The sequence below is a fragment of the Trachurus trachurus genome (genome assembly GCF_905171665.1).
Source record: "Trachurus trachurus genome assembly, chromosome: 14".
NCBI lineage: Eukaryota > Metazoa > Chordata > Actinopteri > Carangiformes > Carangidae > Trachurus > Trachurus trachurus.
In genome coordinates, this window is record NC_139903.1 from 2304905 (window position 1) to 2325497 (window position 20593).

General features: G+C 42.1%; 1 protein-coding gene across 1 annotated transcript in view; it reads right to left on the minus strand.

Moving 5' to 3' along the window:
* Positions 1–210: 210 nt before the first annotated feature.
* LOC310997305 (glutamate receptor 1-like) overlaps positions 211–20593 on the minus strand; it is a gene marked incomplete at both ends in the record, with an annotated part of 143024 nt that continues 122641 nt past the window's right edge. Inside the window, 5 exons of the mRNA XM_083986981.1 lie at positions 211–441; positions 2953–3087; positions 10185–10299; positions 18069–18316; positions 20035–20233. Coding sequence (XP_083843107.1) covers positions 211–441; positions 2953–3087; positions 10185–10299; positions 18069–18316; positions 20035–20233 — 928 coding nt within the window. The remainder of the gene's footprint in view (positions 442–2952; positions 3088–10184; positions 10300–18068; positions 18317–20034; positions 20234–20593) is intronic.

Below are 20593 nucleotides of genomic sequence, written 5' to 3' on the forward strand. Positions count from 1 at the left end.
ATTTCCCTCCCTCTCCTCCCCGTTATCCTTTTCTTTTTCTGCATCTTTCCTCTTTCCTCTCTTCCTTCCTTTTCATTCTCTCTTTCCCTTTCTCCTTCCTTCTCTATATTTTATTCTTTCTTTTCCCTCCGTCTCTCCGTACCTTCCTCAGCGACAGACTGACAGACAGACAGGTGAGAGCGCTGCGTCCAATCAGAGCTCTGGGTTTGATCACATGCCGGTGGAGGACAGTCCCAGGCCGGCTGCCTTGCTCATGCAGGGTAAACCCTGAGCTCCGGCTTTGGGGAAGTCGTGCGCCACCACACGTCCGTTCTCTCCTCCCAGTCCCGACACTCCTCCTCTTTCTCCTCTTTCTCTTTCTCTTTCTCCTCCAACCACCGCCACACCGCCTCCTCCCATCCCGCCGAGGCTGGTGCTCATCATGGCGGCGTCGATCAGCTCCTGTGAGACAGAGAGAAGGGGAAAGGTTCAGTCTGAAATATCTCTGAAACGTGTTTTTCTTTTTCTTTTTTTTTAAAGTATATTTTTAGGCTTTTTTGCCTTTATTTGATAGCCATAGTATAGATAGACAGGAAAGGGGGAGGCAGAGAGAGGGGGAATGACATGCAGGAAAGGTCTGCCCGATGCGGGACTCGAACCGGGGACGCCTGCGTTGAGGACTGCAGCCTCTACATGGGGCGGCTGCTCTAACCACTGCGCCATACACCGCCTCGAAACATGTTGTTTTGAAATACAACGTTTCCATTGAACACAGTCTTTTATAATTAAATAACATATTTGGATCATTGGTAAATTTGTAACCCCAGATATGACATGCGGGAAAAAAATAATAATTTGTGGCCACGAAATAGGTATAACGTGCGGACGAAATACTAAAACATAGTAGTATATTATTCCTGGACAGCTGGGCAAGCAAATTGAGCGCACCTTCTCAAACAGGAACAGTCTCGCTGTCACACAATGGACAGGGATATAATATATAATGCATAATATAATATAATAGTATGGTAGAGTTTTATTTTAGTCTGGGGATGAACTACAAAGACAATTTGAAAAGCCTGGCATCGCAGGGATTCATTATTACAGTGTAAATGTAATTTACCGCTCAACTCACTGCCTCTCATTTATTTCTAAAGACAGCTGCACATTGTTGAGCTCTGAAAGTGGCAGTGAAAGACACTTTTTTAGTCGATTTCAAGCTGAAACTCTGAGCAGCACATTATATCTATTTCGTGGGAATTAATTAATATTTCGTGGCCACAAATTAGTATTTTTTTCCCACATGTCATATCTAGGGCTCCGTATTTTTCTAAATAAAATGTAAATAAATGCAGTCCTTCCAGACAATTCCAGGCTCTAGTTTCCTAATATTTAGCTCTAACAGAATTAATGTTTAGATTTTCTTGTTAATGTCTCCTGTTGTATCGTGCATTAGTATTTAACTGTGTACGGCTGTGGGATGAGAACTGATGAGATTTTATTGATACCGATTCCAGTATTGATCTGATTCTTTATGGACCTAAACAACTCTCTCACTAGAGCATCAAGTGTTTTTTTTAAGGCTTTCGGTACAAAGTGTGTACAAAGCATCAATAATTTATCGATCACTGATGCTGATGATGAACCCTTCGTCCACCTCTACAGCAGGTAACTCTGCTGCTGCTGCTGCGACTGATGATGATGATGATGATGATGAAATCCTGCACACGTGGTTGTGTCAGCAGTCGCCGTGGGCCAAACGGTTTCATGTCACAGCTTTGTGCTCAGACGCTCGTGTGTGAAGAGAATAACAAAGTCCGGCCGGAGAGCGGAGCGACAGACCGGCCGCTGAGGAGAAAATGGCTCTAATGACTTGTTTGTTCCTTTGGAGGAGCCCATCAAAGTCTCAGTGTAAACCGCCGCCGTCTGTAATGAGGCGGCCGCCGTTTCATCACTTACACACGCCGGTGACGAGCAGCAGCTGAGAGCTCGGTGTCTCTCCGATGGAGGCTGAGGAACCAGGAACCACGGCTGTGTTTGGTGTCGTTTTAGAGGGAAATACAGAGACTGCTAACTGAAAAACTGTCCCTGAAGGCAACGTGCATCAGCGGTTTTGCATGAATTTCCCTCTACAACAACTCTGTGTGGTAACGTTGTGTTATTATCTCATAGCGTGGTGAATGTGCAGCTCACAACTTGTCCACCAGAGCGTTGTGGAGTTGTTGGATTGTGTATTTGATGAGTTTGATGAGGGAAACCAAGAAATCCCATAATGAGCCTCCGTAGCGTAGCTCTGAGCAGCTCACGGCTCTGCTCCGCCGTTCTAAAAATAGCTTGCACCGACAATTAAAGGTAACAAACCTACTGCTATGACTATAGGGGTTATGGCAAAGGGCCAATTTGACAAAATGTTGAACTATCCCTTTAAATTGATGGCACTTTGTGTGTGAGCAGCTTTGCCTCTCATTACAAATTCATTGATTGAAGTGTATGAGTTTAAACTGCAGCAGCCCCTATCTATCTATCTATCTATCTATCTATCTATCTATCTATCTATCTATCTATCTATCTATCTATCTATCTATCTATCTATCTAAAGCATCTTTGTGAAACTTCCAGGTATTATTTAAGTATCTCGAGGTGGAGCTCAGTGTCTTTTTTTTTGGAAATCAAAATACGGTCACTCTGCCAACTAATGACGACATAAATTATGTAAATGTGATGAGTTTGGTCCTTGAATTTGAGAGAATTGTGCCTGAAAAGTCTTTAATTGTGATCTTATAGAAGGTGATGGAACCACAATGGAAGAAACAATTTAAAATGTACTTTTGATACTTAAGTACATCAAATATCAGAAGCTTTCAGACTTTAACAAAGTAAAATTCTACACAACAGCTTCATCTTCTACTGCTTCCACCTTCTTGTGGTGAGTTACCACCTGTCAGTCAGGTGGAGAATGAAGCCTCGACTCACCTTCATCCTCCTGGACTCGATCCGAGACTTGTAGCAGAACTCGACCAGCGCCACCAGCATGGCCAGGCCCAGCCCGCCAATCAGGATGTAGAAGACCCCGGCCACGTTGCTCAGACTGAGCGCGCTCGTCTTGTCCTGTCAGCGCAGAGGGGCGGGGTCAGGGAACAACCAATCGTGGTGCAGAATCAGATCATTGTCTCTCTCTGAAGTCTGAAGCTAAACCGGTTTAATATTTATAACAGACGTCGTCTGACGTTCGAAGGCTGCGACACAGAGGCGACGCTTTAAATCAATTCACTTCCAATTCTGGGTCAAACATGGCAACCGAGGTTCATGGTTATTATGGTTTATGTTATAATATGTGACATAAACACACGTATGTCAGTTTGTGGGAACTGTTCTTTTAGCTCTATAATAAAGTCAAATGTCACAACCTCCTCTTGTAAACAGCTCTGAAATAATGTGTTTTAAAAATTGAGCATTATACAAACATATTTAATATGAAAATAAAAGTTTATATTTCACTATTATTAATGTAATTTATGGCTACATATAAATATATATAAATTACAATAAATTGTACATACCTATAGAAAAAACGGCTACAGTATGAGATTGTTGATGGTTGAAACATTTTATGTTAACTATCAATTTATATATCAATAAAATGTTTCTTTTCATCAGCACTCTACTGTTAACAATACTGAAATATAGGCTTTAACATATAGATTTGTATGGCCTTATAGACATTTATGTCACTATGGGGAATTAATCCAGTTTCTAAAATGTTACATAAATACATTTTTGCACATTTATTCTATAAATGGAAATTCAATACAATATTGAATCAATATTATTGAGTATATTAACTAAATTGGGGGACTAATGGGGAACTATAATAAACAAATGAAAGAAAATAAATAAAAATGTGTCGGTCCCACAAATGTTTAAAAACTAGTTTGAATTTCCGTCGCCTCAAACCACAGCCTTTGAAAGTCCAGATGTGAACGTCACATGCAGTTTCATGCACAGAAACTCAAACAGAATGAGGTAAAAATAAAAATATTGATTGATTGATTTATCATCGATCGTTAAGGTCCTCTTCCTGCTTCAACCACAGTTTGGTCTCATCTTCTTCCTCTGACTGTGAGAGTTAAACTCTCTTTGTTTCAGTGCTGTAGTGTTTTAGTCTGACACATGCATCACTGTTGGTTTTTTTTGTTTGGTGGGCATGGCAACATGACTTAGCTTCCTCATCCAATAGCATGCAACCTGTTGAGAGACAGTGAATCAACAGTTGAACAGGAGGAAACAGAAGTCGTATTGGACGCTGCATGTACAGTCTGAGGTCGGGGGAGGGTGAGGGGGAGGAGCCTATCAGTGGGCTTTCCTCTCCAAACTGTCACTGTAACGTCGGCCAATCAGCCGCTGAGAAAACCTCAAGACGCTTTAAAGTCAGACTGAAATCCAAGTTCATCGATCTAAAGGGATTTTTTTTTTTTTTTTTTAAATGTCATTGAGAAAAAACTGAATTATAGATAAATATCAACTCTATGAAAAGTATCAACACTAAACCCTTAGTGGTATTAGATGTGAACATTGTCTCTTTTACTCATAAAACCTTTGCTGTAGGAACCAAAATACTTATATTTGGCTTTTGTTTATATTTGTATGGACTTATAACGTTGTCGCATTGAGCTTTTACGTCATTACTGCTCTTACTGTTGTTGTTTTTCCATCAGTGGAGACACTTTCTGACAAGGCTGGGCTATATAAGTGCTGCTTAGTGCTGAAGGCCGTGTGAACTATTGATTGATTGATTGATGTATTTATTGGGGCTTGATATTGTATAATGACTGCTTTAAATGAGTGTGAATGATTGTGAATGTAGGAATGAATGAATGTGTAGGTCGCAGATCATTGATTGTTTGACTTATTCATTGATGCTTCTTATGGTACACGCTTGTTTTTTACTTGTCGTTGTTTATATGAGGCTACTGTCATTAGTTTTTTATTTTTATTGTTTACTTTTTAAGGGTTGAGAGTGAGCCAGGGCAGACTACATTTCAATGCATCATACTCTGTACATCATACTTTTTAATGTATATGACAAATAAACTAAACTTGAAACTATTTTTGTGCTTTCTGTTGGCGTCACTCTCCGCTCTGATTCTGTACCGACCCTGAGGCAGGGACTCGTTTAGCCCCAGGAAAAGTTCCAGGAGATCGGCCTTCGGTGGCGACGTGCACCATCGACCCCCGGCCCCATATAAATAACTCTGACGTTGAAGACTTTGGTGTCCTCAGCTGTGTTGATTGGACATTTATTCTTCTGAGTTTCCATTATTGCATTGGTTCTGAATTTGCAGTTTGTGTCGTTGTTTTGCTATGTTTAAATAAAACAAAATACATTTTAACTGCAGCTCTGAGTGGCTGTGGATAAATCAGGTCTATTATAAAAAATGAATCTGCATCGGTGTGAACTGGATCGTCCCTCTGGAGCTTCAGTCTGACATTAAAATCGTTTGTCTGTCCTCGCGGATAAACAGACTGATGAATGTTTCCCTCCAGCTCAGAGGAAACAGGAAGTACTGTACATGACAGATTGGAGACAAAAACATCAGCGTGTGTGTGTGAGAGTGTGAGTGTGTTAAGGGAAGTAGAGGAGGGGGTGAAGCTGTGGTCAGTAGCTTCGATTTCTCTTTGTCAGCAGCCATAAACAGAGAGAGAGAGGAAGGGAGAGAGCCAGAGAGTGATAGCAGAAGAGAGCGAGAGAGAGAGAGAGAGACAGGAAAATATATTTGCAGTTTTTAAAATCTGACTTTTCACATCTGACGTGTTCATGTGTAAAAAAAAAAAAAAAAAAAAGCGGAGAAAGAGTTTCTCCTCCAGGCCAGATTTGTCACGTTGATGCAGAATAAGCTGCTTCTCTCCGGAGAAAGACTGAAAATGAGCCTGAAAACGAGTCCTTCTCCCAAAAAACTCCAGGACACTGCACAACCACAGGACCCGCTAAAAATATAAATGGAAATGCGGCAGCCACAGGCGGCGCGGATTTGCGATTAAAAAGTAAAGTGATGTAAAAAGTCACATTTTTCTGCAGAGTCACTCGTCCGTCTGTCCGTCTGTCTGCGGCTGCTTCCAGTGAACTGTGCTGACCGCAGGATTTTCTGGAGAACAGAAGGAAGCTGAGCAGAGAAAAGCCTCTGAAGAAATCTGATGGATTTCTCACTGATCTGGAGCCATGAAAACCCCCTTATCTCCAAAATGTCGGCTAAAGCCAGCCTGGCTCATTTTCTCTCCCCTCGTCCATTTGCATAAAGTTTTGTGGAGGAGACCGAGTTAATAAAACACTGTGAGCGTCAAGTGCAAATTGGAGTCACAGGGTTTTTCATCACGTGCTCCGGTTCGTTGTGACCGAGTCGTCCTCCTGATCTGCAGAAGCGTTGGCCGAGCAGCAGGGTCACACTCTGAAAACTAAAGGCTCCTCAGGAAACTAATAGGAATTCACTCTTAATGCTTAAAGTTAGCCTAGCTTAGCACAAACACTAGAAACAAGTGGAAACAGCACCTTTACATTTTAGACACCGTTTGTTTAATTTGTACAAAAACAAACAAACTGTAAGTATCGGGTTGCCAACCTCCTGAAGTCAAAATAAGGGAAACGATTTGGGTTTCATAAAATCAGTATAACTATTAAAGGGATAGTTCAACATTTTGGCAAATTGGCCCATTGCCATAATCCCTATAGTCATAGCAGTGGGTTCATTTGTCGGTGCAAGCTATTTTTAGAACAGTGGAGCAGAGCCGTGAGCTGCTCAGAGCTACGCTACGGAGGCTCATGGGATTTATTGGTTTCCCTCATCAAATACACAATCCAACAACTCCACAACGCTCTGGTGGACAAGTTGTGAGCTGCACATTCACCACGCTATGAGATAATAACACAACGTTACCACACAGAGTTGTTTTAGAGGGAAATACAGAGACTGCTTGATGAAAAACTGTCCCTGAAGGCAACGTGCATCAGCGGTTTTGCATGAATTTACCTTTACCTATACCATGCTATATCAGCCTCTGGAGATGCAAGAAACAAGAGACTGTGAAAGAACTCCCTGACTCGTCTTGAAGCCTCTTGTTCCTCTCCTGACCCAGACAGTTTAACCTCTGTGACTAAATGAGAAATTTTTTTGGGAGACGTGCATTTCTTTTTGTATAAATGATCTCTCCGATTTCCTTTTCACGTTCTTCTCTACACCTCTACGATCGTTTTTTTCTGAAGTCTGAACTGTAGGCTACTGTTTGATTATAATAAAAATCGCCCAACATGGATTTTCAAAAATATGGAACAAAGTGCATCAGCTCAATAAGGGCCACAACTTTTAGTTTCCAAATATGGGACGATTAAGAATTTAAGTGACGGTTGGCAACCCGATGTAAATTCATTTTGTACAGATGAAACATGATGTAGAATACAGAGCCAGGTACTGTTGAGTACGTTGGACTAGCTGTCTCTGCTTCCAGTTGTTCATGCAATGCTAAGCTGGCTGACTGCTACCTATACCTGTTATAGCTTTTATCAAACACTTGTTCAGTTATTCCTTTAAACTTATTAATTTCTAAATATCTACATTCAACTATGGAGCCTTTTGGTTCAACCTTGTTTTTTGATAAGAGGCTCCGTCCTTTAGTCCTTGAAATGGGTTTATCAACAGTTACTGTGCATCCAAGTAACTACTGTTCAAAGTTTAGAAGCTAAAATAGTAATTAAAAAGTAAAAACGTAAGACAAACTAACCCTAACCCTAAACTGGACAAATCAGGATGTTTCTGTCTATTCTTTTTTGACTCATCAACAAATGAGACCTTGAGGAGCCTTTTCCTTTTCAGAGTGCACCGCAGGTGGAGGTCTGGGGGGTTTGGATGCGAGTCTGATGGGGGAAGAGAGGGTGGGGAGGGGGGGTGGGTGGGTAAACCAACACATGACCTTGGGACCAGGCTCTGAATAACCTCAAGAACTGACCTTTCTGCCGGAGTCCTTGTGTCCACACTCCCCCTTGTCATACCACCACTTGTTTTTCAACTTGTCTAAGACGGCTTGTTCATTGAGCTTCAGTACTGCTAGGTTTACTGGGATTCTTCAAAGAACCATGGGAGGAAGGGAAGGGGGGATGGGGGGGAATAACATAAATAACATTATGCACCTCCATGTTATCTTATGTTATTGTTCAGCTCCACAGCAGCAGTGGCTGCGGTTTTAGCAACAGTGGCATTAGCAGTAGAGACACTGCGGTACGCTACAGAGAACACCTCAGCAACAACAGAAAGGAAAACAAAAAACAAACAAAAAACAAAAAACAGGCACAATCACACATAAAAAAAACATTTTGGAAAATGTCAGCGTGTGTCAAAGTGATATGCATTAATACTCCATCTAGCTTGGTTTGGCCTGACTCCCTACGCGCGAGATGTGTATTACTATATCACTTTGGGTAACCGGCAAGAGCGGAAAACACTCCAGGATCTTTGAGTTGACCGAGCAAAGCTGCTTCATGGAGATACGAAGATACGAAGATACACACTGTCTGTCTGGTGACAGACACTGAGAGCCCAGTCCACCGGGGTATTTTACTGAGTGAGACAACTGCACTATAAGCTAAGTTAACTGTCATCAGTAGTGGTTCTGTCAACAGTGCATGGATCTGGAAATCCTTGATGCAGGTTGAATGCTACATATCTTGCACTGTACGTTTTGTCTATTTCAGTATTTGCAGACATCAGTTTTCCTGGTCGTGGCTGCCACAGTCACAGTGTACGTAACACCAACAAGTTCAACTATTGTAGCTGAAAACAACATGGAACGCAGATGTGTGAGTAGAAAAACTCTACTTGAGTAATAATGTCAACAATGAGCAACCAAGTACTCGTACCCTTCCCTCCGAGCAACCGCTACCAAAGCTTCTGTATTTACCCCAATTACCACCGAGTCGGTCTCCGCTCCGTTTCAACTCTGTTGAGAACACCAGAGCAATTTGCTCCCATTTAAAGATTCCCAGAGGAGTTGGCTTTTGGTTATAAAGAGTCTCATATTAATGTGGATGAATCTAGTTGCCACTTGTTAATGGGTCCATTTTGTCTGTATAGTTATTTTGATATTATTTTGTGGTCGACTCGCCCAGCATTTTCAGTTTCCTGGACGCTGCTGGCGGGTCATGGGAATAACGCCGCCGGATCGTCGTTTATGGTCGGAACTACGACGGTATCTGATCTTCTTCGAACTACCGACTTTCATTCTTGATCAATGAAAACATTCTTGGCAAATGTTTTCGCTTACGTCTGTCTTGCGCCGGTCTAAGAATTTCACAGTGCGTGTGGAGACTCATGGGAAGTTTATTGTGAAAACACTTCACTTTCCGAAACTCCTCGTTGTCACTTTAAGTCAATCAAAGCATTTCCAACGCGTGCGCCTCTAGTCCGGTAGAGATATGCAATAGGTCTAGTTTTGCTGGATCACGCATCAATTTACATCGATTAGGTCGCCCCTCACACAGGAAGTCAAACGCAGTATCTGGTAAATTTAAAAATAAAACACAACGGACAAACTTCCGATCGTAAATCATCACTTTGTCAATATAATTTTGACCCACAAGTCTCCAATCAGTCAGAGAAGGTCCTGAAGCTAAACAGGACGTGATGGGTGGAAAAAATAATAATCATGGAGATGGAAACCGCAATATCTTATGATGAAACACCCGCTCAAACGGAAAGTAAAAAAGAGAATATCCTAGTCTCACTTAATTACGGTATTGGATTTAGAACGGAGCAGAGACAGCGTCGGTGGAAGTTGGGTGTCAGCTCAGTCATAGGTTTTTCAGTAGAAGGACAGATGGTAGATCATGTTTTATAGTAGATTCTTGGTTTTACTTCATGTTAGGTAACTTGACGCTTGTGGGAGCAGTTTGGTTTGGTTTGGTTGTAGATATAATATGATGAAACTTTAACAGTTGAGTAAAATACCCCCTGGACCAGGTGAGAGAAGCTGGAGATGTTTTAACCTTCTCCACAGGCAGAACCAGTGTAGCTGTGACAAGACACCAAACAGCAGATCTCATGTTTAGGGTCAGCGGCGTCATCCGGAGTGTTTAATGCTTAAACAGTGAAGTTGTGGGTTGTTGCCGGTTACCCCGGTGTACCATTGCCTGTCGTTACCCGTTGGGGTTACGGTGATCTGACCTTGGAGTCCCCTCCCCCGGTGCCGCACTCTCCCTTGTCATACCACCATCTGTTTTTCAATTTGTCCAACAGGCCCTGCTCGTTCAGTTTTAACACTGCCAAGTTAACAGGGTTTCTACAGGGATAGCAACAATAGGGGATAAAAGGGAACTAAGTGTTAATGAGCAGAGGACGACCGCCAGTGAAGATAGCAACATCATTACATGTATGTGCTGACAGGCATGTTATTATTATTATCAGTGTAACCATGAAAACCAATGGTGCATTACAGGACTGGTTCACTGCTCTTCAACCCAGACCTTGTTAAAACGTTGTTTTCCATCAGTTTGAAGAGTTTCTGTTGCAGACCGTCGCTGGGCTTCAACACAGATTGTTGTTCTTTTTTAAACGTTTGGATGGTTCAGGCACAAACACTTCATGGTTAAGTTTGGGAAAAGATCATTGTTGGCGTTAAAATACAGTATATACTTTCTAAAGGTTAAAGGACCTTTGTGAACTTGGCTTTGTCGCTATAATTGCCATTATAATTACCACAGGGCCTCGTGGTGCACAACTGTAAAACCTTAACTATTAGGAGGAATAAGCTGCTTGCAATGAATTTGTCTTCCATGCAGTCTTTAGCTCCTGAGCTGCAGTGGTGCTGACAGGTGCACATCTAAAGGTCAGCTTTCCTCTCTTAGTAGGAAATCCAGAGGTTCTCTCCAAAGTTTTCCTTCCAACTGTCCATCATCATCATCTTCCGCTTATCTGGGATCCTGATTAGGGATGCACATGATTAACTGTTAACCGATAAGTAGAACTCTAGAAATTAGCTCCTTATGACACCAACTCAGGGGGGCGTGTCGACATGTGCAGACTTTCACTCGTGCCTTCTGTTCAGTCATATTTCGCAGAGAAAAGTTACACTGAGAGGACTTCCAGTTTGTGCCAGTTCTGCAGCTCCGTCCCTGTGAAAGGAGGTCAGACGACGGCACTGCGCTCACCTGCAGCTGTCAGAGGAGCTCTGCTGTTCCTCTTCCTTCAGCCTGGTATTTGGCTGCACTTTGTGTAAGAATAGTTCAGCATTGGAAGATCTAACCTCAACGGATGTGGCGCTGCACAGCTGTAGCAGCGTGTGCGTATGTTTTATAAGGGCAGCAAAAAAAACCCATTGTCGATCCTCCTTTCACTTGCCGATAGAAGATCTGGTTGCCGATTGGCGGCACAAGCCTTCGGTAATAGAGCATCAGTTAACGGTTATTAATGTGTTAACGAGCATAGGTTATCGGCCAGGAAGGAAAAATCAAAATGTGCAGAGGGGATATACAGTATAATCCCCAATGAGTTCGGGATCTAGGTCTACTGTGAGATCTCCAAAGGTCTTGGGAGTCTTGCGTTGGACATATCCAAACATGGCCATGATCTAAAACCCAGAAGATCGATTGAAGTGTTGGGAACAGACCGACTGGTTTTATATGGATGAGATGGGACCGGTGTTGAGCCCAGTGATAGGCTACAGCAGAAAGGTTCGGTTGTCACATCTGAAGTGCAGGGAAACAACGCTTCAATAAGATCTGGGCTGAAAAACAGAGAATGAATCCTTCTACTGACAACTGTGCAGCAAACCTCGACTATTGCATTCATTTCCATTCCTTACCTGATAGATAAAGGAGAAACAACAGTCAAAGGTTTAGACGTACAGGTGGAATATAAAAAATAAAACACTCAAGGTCAATGACTGGCAACAAATGGCAAAATATCTTTAACACTTTTCAATTACAATTGTCAATTTCCCACCATCTTGTACAGTATATCCCTACAAGTACACAAATACCCAGAGGTTGCCTGTTGTTCCCCTTTACATATCAAATCTACAGAGAGGAAGCAGTGATGTTGGTGAAAGCAAAGGAACAGGAATCAGTGAAGGGCAACGAGTGATTCAGGTTGAAAAAGAGACAGTGACAACAATTAATGTGACAATGAGAGTGACAGCAACAGAAGAGTTTTGTTCTCAAGTGCATTATATACTGAAAAATACACACAACACACAAATGAAATAACACGAGAAAGAAAAAGTGAAACCCGACTAACTGTTTGTCAGTGTTGACATGTGGTAAAACTGGAGGATGGAGGATTCCTCTTCAACTACACTGACTGAATTTCATGGTAAACATCTGCTCAGACTGGTTGTAATCCTCAGACGTCTACAACCACAGGATAAAAATATAATTTAACTCAGATCACAGTCAGTCAGTGCGTTTACATGCACAGCTAAGTCGAACTCGAGCTGAGCATCTTGTCCCAGTTTACATGCAGCAGGGAAAATTGAATAACTTGACAGTGTCCTCCTCTTCACCACTAGGTGGCAATATGTGTTGTGTTAGTGGGTTAAAGGATAATTACCGTTTAAAAAAAAAAAATCTGGTCCTTATTTCCAGCACAAAATACAATCAGTTCCTCCCCCAGATAACTTTGGTGTCATTACAAGTCGTTGTGATGAAATTAGCCGCGTATATCCGTATAATGGAGTCTACAGGGCAGCAGAATGCAGCCTCTAAATAACACATTATCTGCAGAGAAACTCCTTCATTTCACCAATATTTAGTTCTGATAGGCTAGTGCTATTCCCCTCTGAGTCCGGGGTTAGCTGTTATCAACATCCGGGGTCTGTAGGTTGACCTACTGACCTCTCACCTGGATGATGTCATCTCTGAGCTAGTAGCTAGTAGCTTGTTGCTACCGCTAATGCTACAGTTCGTTTCTGTGTGTTTCCGACTTGTCAGAATAAAATGAGCAGCTGGATGAAGTTCAGCTTCCACAGGCTTCCTCTCCTCAACCTGGACTCACTAAAGCTCCGGCTAGTTGAGATAAAAATGGACCCGAATGCCGAAGCAGAATGATTATTATCAGAATGAGCTGTGCACGGATATACGCGGCTCTTGGCTGGAGCTAATTTCATCAGAACGACTTGTAATGACACCAAAGTTATCTGGGTGAGGAAATGATTTTATGCTAGAAAATAAGGTCCAGATTGTAAAAAACGGTAATTATCCTTTAATACGGACTTCTTTCCAGTTGGCTGTTCTGTCACCTAGTAAATAACTGGATATAAATAACGTAGAGTTCCTGACCAGACGAACCGGTCCAGGATGAAAATATATACAGATGACTGGGGTTCGGTCTGGCTTCTGTGTTACACATGGTGCCGTCTCTACCGTCATGAAGCGTGCACACATGCATCGTCCAGTTACAGTCAGATTAAGGTGAAAACATGCAGAAGAAAAATCGGTTTCCAATCGCATCATCTGGGTGTTGTGGTCGGACTAACACGTTTACATGCACTTTAGTCGTCCAGTTGGAGACAGATTGAGGCCATAATTCAATTTCTTCAACTGTCATGTGAACGTACTGAGTGTGAACTGAAGGATGAAGGATGATGCACAGACTGTGAATCCCCTTCAGGTGAGATCTCATATATATATCTTTAAATGGATCAATTGGACACTTGAAGATGAATGTCTTTTTTTTTCTTTGTCAACAATAGGCTACTCTCCAAATAATCCACTTGGAACAGTAGCAGAGTGGAGGGGGAAGCAGATGCTGGTTAATGGGAGTTTTCTCAGTGGAAATGATGAAAGGAAGTTGTCACCGTTAGTACTGAGAGCCAGTCGACCCAGAGACAGAGAGCGTTCAGAGTCTGTTCAAACTCACAGGCCACTGTTTTTTTTCTCTGTGATATGTGAGGATGATTATACAACAGAGTTCAGCTCCTGTAGAAAAACCAACACCAGCTTCACTCTGAAAAACAGCGAAGGATTTTCTTTCTGCACCTGCGACTCTTCTGCAATCGTTTGATAATTTTCTTTACACACACACAAAAACCTGAGAGCGTTTATTGTGAGGGCAGAACGTCAAGTCAATCTGCTCACTTTCCACTAATTCTCTGGTTCTGCAACACTGACTGATGAAGTCACGCACACACATATACACACTCACACACACACTTTCTCCTGGGATTGAATAATTTTCTGACGTACAAATGATTACATTCAGCACGTGCCTAATCTCATCTCTGGACTCATTTCCTGTCTGACTCTGGGTTGGCTGTGAAATGCTGATGTGAAGCAGAAAGAATGAGAACAAGATGTTCCCTCACTGAACATCTGATAAGAACATGGACAAAGTCACTAACGTCTGGAACAAAGAACAGGAGAGAATTATTTTCTGCTGCTGCTGCTGTCAGGTAAAAGGCAAACGCTTCCAGTTTGGGCTGAGCTCAGCTTTTTTTTTTTCTGGTTTTTGTTCTATTGCCCAGTAAAAACCAATTCAATACTGTAAGTCATCTATAAATATCTAAATAAACATGATGAGATTCATATTAATCACATTCAAACCAACGATTTGTACATGAATTAACCAAAATAAAACAAACAGTTGAACAGATTCATGTTGAGTTTAGGTTTTAGGGTGGCTGCCAGCACATTATTGATTATTAATTCAGTTGTAGCTGCTCAAGGTGAATGAAACTGAAAATTTCTCTGGTGGAACTGAAAATTTATTTTATTCCTTAACATCGTATCTGATAAGAAAATAATTCTTTCAAGTTCAATTTTAATTTTTAATGTGACTAGTAATGATGTCTACCAGAATAAATTTGAACAAAAAGTACAATATGTTCCTCTTTGTTCTTGCATACAGTGCTTGAGAAAATTACTAGTTAAGGTCCTTTTAACTACTCAAATGGTTAAATGATTTTATGTAAAGCCGAGGGGTGCAAATTGGTTGCTAAGGTGTTTCCTAGGTGTTTCCAGATGTTTACTCGGTAGTTGCTAAAGTGTTTCAAAGAGATTGCTAAATGTTGTTCTGCGTGCTTTGCTTGATGGTTGCTAAAATGTTGTCAGGTGGTTGCGATGGTTGTTACTAGGTGGTTTCATTTCTGTAATAAAGGCAGAGGTCAGATACGTACTTGAGTAAATCATTAGGTACTTTTTAACTACTGGACCTAGGTGGTATTTTGTTTAACACCAACTAGAGGCCATTTGGTATGTGCAATCTCTATTATTACGTATCACAATTTATAACATTAATAGTCGAGCACTAATGTACAGTTTTCTTTCTTTTTTGTTTTCTCCCCTCTCTACTTAATAAGTGTCTATTGCCTATGTGTTTTGCATTATATTACACTGTGACTTATTATAATTGTATTGTATTGTATTGTATAGTAATGGACTACTGCCTATGTGCCTTGCATTACATTGTACTGTGATTGTATTATTATTACTACTAATTTTTATGTTAAGGTACTGTGCTTAACATCTGGCAATGGGGTCATTCCTATATTCCCTCAGCCCTATGTTCCCACATTTCTAACTTTTGTTGTCACTGAAAATGAGGCCCTATGTTCCCACAGCCCTTTGGTCCCACCATTGGTTGGGTTTAGTCAATGAAGAAAAGAGTTGGTTAAGTTTAGTAAAAAGACCCGGTAGAGGCTAGACAGGCCAGATAGAGAGAGTCCAGATAGGTAGAGAGAGTCCAGTCAGAACATAGGGCCTAATTTTGAGGAAAACCTTAGAACTGTGGGAACATAAGGCTGTGGGAACATAGGCATGGACCCCTGGCAATGGGACTACCAATGTGGCTGCAATTGGGTACAACCACATCCCTTCCTCCTTAGAAAGAAACACTGTCCTCCTGAAAAATAAATAAATTGAAATTGAAGGTTCAGAATGGTTTCTACGGTGTTCCTCCTATGTGGTTCCTCTGTGCGTAATGAGGTGTTTCCAGATGTTTGTTAGGTCACTGCGTTTCAAAGAGTTTGCCAAATGGTCCCTTTAGTGTTCTGGGTGGTTGCTTATTGGCTTGTTGTCAGGTGGTTTCATTTCTGTAATGTGTGTAAATGACCTGAAATGCAGCTCAGATCGAGGCAGAGATCAGATCGGTAGTTGAGGAACTATCAGTCAAACAGTTTCTCCACTATTGAATGGACTTCCCTAGCCCTAAGAAGGGAGCAACACTGTATATTGTTTATTTATAAGGCACTGCTAAAAAAACTTCCACTGTACCTATCTAGCCTACTGAGCTCCAGATCTTTTAAATATCCCACTCGTACACAAAACCCACTGGCTCTTAATATCCCAGCTGTTAAAACGGAGGTAGGGAAACTCGCTTTTGTTTATTTTGCTCCTTTTAAATGGAATATTTTACTGTCTCAGCTTCAGTTGGATACACTGATTCCTTTTAATCATTTTAAATACATTCTTGTTGATCTTATGAATTCTGAATGTACATGTGCTTCTTGAATTCACTATGTGCTTCTGTTGAATGTATATATTATGGATATTTATTGTAATGTGTTTGATTTGTATTGTGCTGTAATCAGGGCGCCATTGGAAATGAGAACTTGCTCTCAATTGCCCCCCCTGAATAAATAAAGGTGATTAATGATTGAATGGAAACAAGCCTTAATTCTTCTGAGCGTGAGGTTTTACGTGACAGCAGCAGCGCTCACAGACACACAGACATGTGGTGGTACAGTATGAGTGTTAGTAGCGGTTATGGCAGAGAGAGAGACAGGCGGGCTGGCAGTCAGACAGGCAGGACAGATGACAACAGACAGGTAAACAGGCCGACAGGGCAGGAACAGGCAGACACACACAGAGACAGGAGAAGGACACACATACTAACGAGGACAAACACAAGAGAGAGAGAGAGAGAGAGAGAGACAAGACAGACAGAGAGACAGATTAAGAGACCGACAGTTGGACAGATGGACACACTGACAGACAAACACACAAACAGTAAACAAGCCTAAAACCCACGTTTGCTCTGAGCGGCTCAGGTTGGTTTCTTGGACATCGATGATGCTCCAACAAGGATTTCTGTTTGGATCTAAAACCTGGATTTAGTGAAGGCTTCGTGTTCTGCAGAGGTCGGACCAAGTCTCTGTTTTTACTTTTTACGTCTCAGCTTCAGTTCAGATACTTGAACGTCCCAGTTCAGGTCGTAAAGATTAAATGTCTGTGATAAACATGTTCACACAAAAACACTAAAACTTCATTCAAAAGCAAACGCAGCAGCCTGCAAGTTTCTTTATAGCAGCCATTCAGAAATATTATGTCATATTTTTGTAATAACATTAATATAAATAAACAAACTACTGTGCACGACACACAGCGATGTTTTGAAACAGTAAAACGTGTAAATTACAAACCTGTGATTAACTTCTTGTACTCTGCAAGAATCGTAATTTGATGCTACTTTACAGATCGTAAATGGTCATGTTGACGTCTTATTATTCATACAACCAAAGAAATATTTTTACTCTAACATTAATAGTCTTATCAGCATATCATTATGCACTTTCATCTCAGCTTTCTATTCTAAAAAGAAATATTCAATATGAATTAAGTCCTGCCTGTGTAAACGCCGTCTTGACCCTCTCTGAATATGCTCAAAATCTCAGAATCACGAGCCTCTAACTGCACAATCAGCCCAGAGTCATTGTTGTTTAAGGTGCAGCACCAAGTCTCTTTAATTTCATATAATCTGAAGTCATCAACCCCCCCCACTTGAGTCCAGACCTCTGCATTTCAGATCCCTGTTTAGATCCCAGAATACAGATATACTATAAAAATAGGTTGGTTCCAATCATAAATCACATGAAACTAAATTTGTACATTAATTAAAAACAGACCTAACAAGAGAATCTGTCTCTTTATAGGAGTTTACTACTGTAATTTACCATGTGCATGAGTAGGAAGTGTGAATCAGTATTCATGCACTCAGCTGCTCTGACTGGTTTTGGTTTGAATTTCCCACCAACACAGACAGAACAGGACAGTAACACCGACACCGACATCGACATCGACATCGACTCCACCGCCCGGACGTTCAGAGTGTAGGTACCTGAGCGGCGATCCTTTGGGCGTGGCCACTCCGTAACCTTTAGAGTCCAGGTTGCCTCCTACTTTCATGGTGTCGCAGGGCTTCCTCTGCTCAATGTACTCGTTCATGGACGACTCCAGCAGGTAGGCGTACTTCCCCTTCGACTTCCTGACACGCAGCACACCCTCGTTGGTGTTCTTGACGAACACCGACGGGTCTGCACTGCGCATGTACGACCACATCTTCTCAAACACCCCGATCTTCGACCTCTGAAGCCGACAAACACAAGAGCTGTGTTCGAAATCATCCACTCATTCTCTCACTCCCTCTCCCCTACATCGTGTATATGATGTAGTGACTACATCATGTACACGATGTAGGGATGTGGTTCTGTGTGGTTGTGTTTCTCGAACAATAAACGACCGTGAGCCGTAACAGCTCGCGTGTGAGCTGTGGCTATTAGCTTAGCTCGTTAGCTCGTATGTACTACATATTCTACTACAGTTTCTTTATTAGATTGATTTAATGCTGCCTGTTAATGTTGGGATGCTGCTGCCCAACTCCTGCTCCTCAGGCAAACGGAGCGAAGGCAAATACGTCTGAGGAGTTTACTGCTAAATAACCTAAAGAAATCCTAGCTAACATGCTAATTAGCTTGCTCCCCTTCTCTGGCAAAACACGACCGCTTTGCATTGTGGGATACGGGAGCGGAAAGTAGTGTACATCGCTTGTTCACTCAATTTTGCGGTGCATTGTGGGTGTTTTGTCGTCCACTACATAGTGGATGAAATGAATCGCGGAGAATACGAACAACACTACAAAATGGCGAACACACTATGGGCCGGATTTACTAAAGGTTTGCGTGTATTAAAACGTGTGCAAACGTGATTGCACGCGCAAACACACGTGGAACCTGATCTACTAACCGGACGCACCAATGATTGCGTCTCTCAAATGGGCAAAATAGCACGTGCAATCCATTTAGCGTGTTTGCCTTGATGCATATGTAAATATGGGCGTTTCAGCCAGAACGTGCAAAATACTGGGAGGAGTAGATGCAAATTGATTTATTTAGCGCACGCAATGTGATTTACCAAACCAGGAAGAGATTGTGGTGGCTGTTTTTGCGTCTTTATTTACCACGTCTGAAAACCATGTACTAAATGATACAACTTTGCCAAAACGTATGCGTTTATTGGTTTGATACCTGTCAGAGCCTCATGATCTTACATCTCTGCATTTCCTCATGTCTGGGTCATTCTGTAACAGTTTTTCAGCCGTGTTAAAAGTCTTTTACGAGCCGTTACGCACGTCTGTCCTGCAGTGCGCTCCTCTCCTCTTCTCTCCAGTACCTGGCTGCTCAGCTCCGTCTCTCAGTCCCGGACTGAGACACGTCACCGCTGCCTTCACCCGTCTTTGATCCCTCTGGTCAGTGGTCAGAGCGTTTAGATCCGTGTGTCCCACCTGAGTTCTCTATTAATCCACTGGATCATGGGCAGCACACACACACATATGATATTAAAGGTGTGTGATTGTCGCTGCAGCTGCTGCCTGTTCGTCACTATATGACGAGTTGGGCCCTGTAGCGATTTGTGTTTATTTATCTAAACAGAGCGCGAGAGAGATGAACACACATGCTGTCATTGTATGCATCGGATCAAATGTCATTCTGTCCCTTCGTCCGTCCAGCTCTCTGTCCACTCTCTCCATGGCGGAAACGATTACCACGCGCAAAACCCTCATTTACATATTGTGGTTTGCACGTGTTTTCATTTAGCGGGTTACTCTTAGTAGATCACCTGTTTTGCGTGCACTAACCAAACACGCAATATTTTAGCGGGCGCAAACAATTTAGCGCCCGTTATCTGGGACCTTAGTAAATCCGGCCCTATATAGTTAGTGCAGATTTACAACACAGATAAGGTTTGACTCGACATCGTTTGCCTTTCTGTGTGTGAGTGGAATAATAAGAGCGATGTTTCCTCACCCTGAAGAACTCTTTAGTGGAGCCTCCATCCAAGGTACCGTAGGCGATTTCTGTCTGCTTGGCCAGGTCCTCTGCGCTCTCTATGGGGGAGACCATCCTCTCTACGGTGAGGAAGGCTGCCAGGTTGGCTGTGTAGGAGGAGATGATGATGAGGGTGAAAAACCACCAGACCCCCCCAACGATTCGACCTGAGAGAGACCTGGACAGAACCACGAGGAAGGAGAGAATCAGGATCACTCGGGGTTTAGAGATTCAGCTTGAAGGTGGTTGCTCTTGTGGAAATAGAAAACTTTAATTTACAAACTTCAAGCTGGCTCTTTTAACCTTCAAGGGAAAGTTCAACATTTTGTCAAATTGGCCCATTGCCATAATCCCTATAGTCATAGCAGTAGGTTCGTTACCTTTAAATACAGGTAAATACAGAGACTGCTTGCTGAAAAACTGTCCCTGAAGGCAACATGCATCAGTGGTTTTGCATGAATTTCCCTCTAAAACAACTCTGTCTGGTAACGTTGTGTTATTATCTCATAGCGTGGTGAATGTGCAGGTCACAACTTGT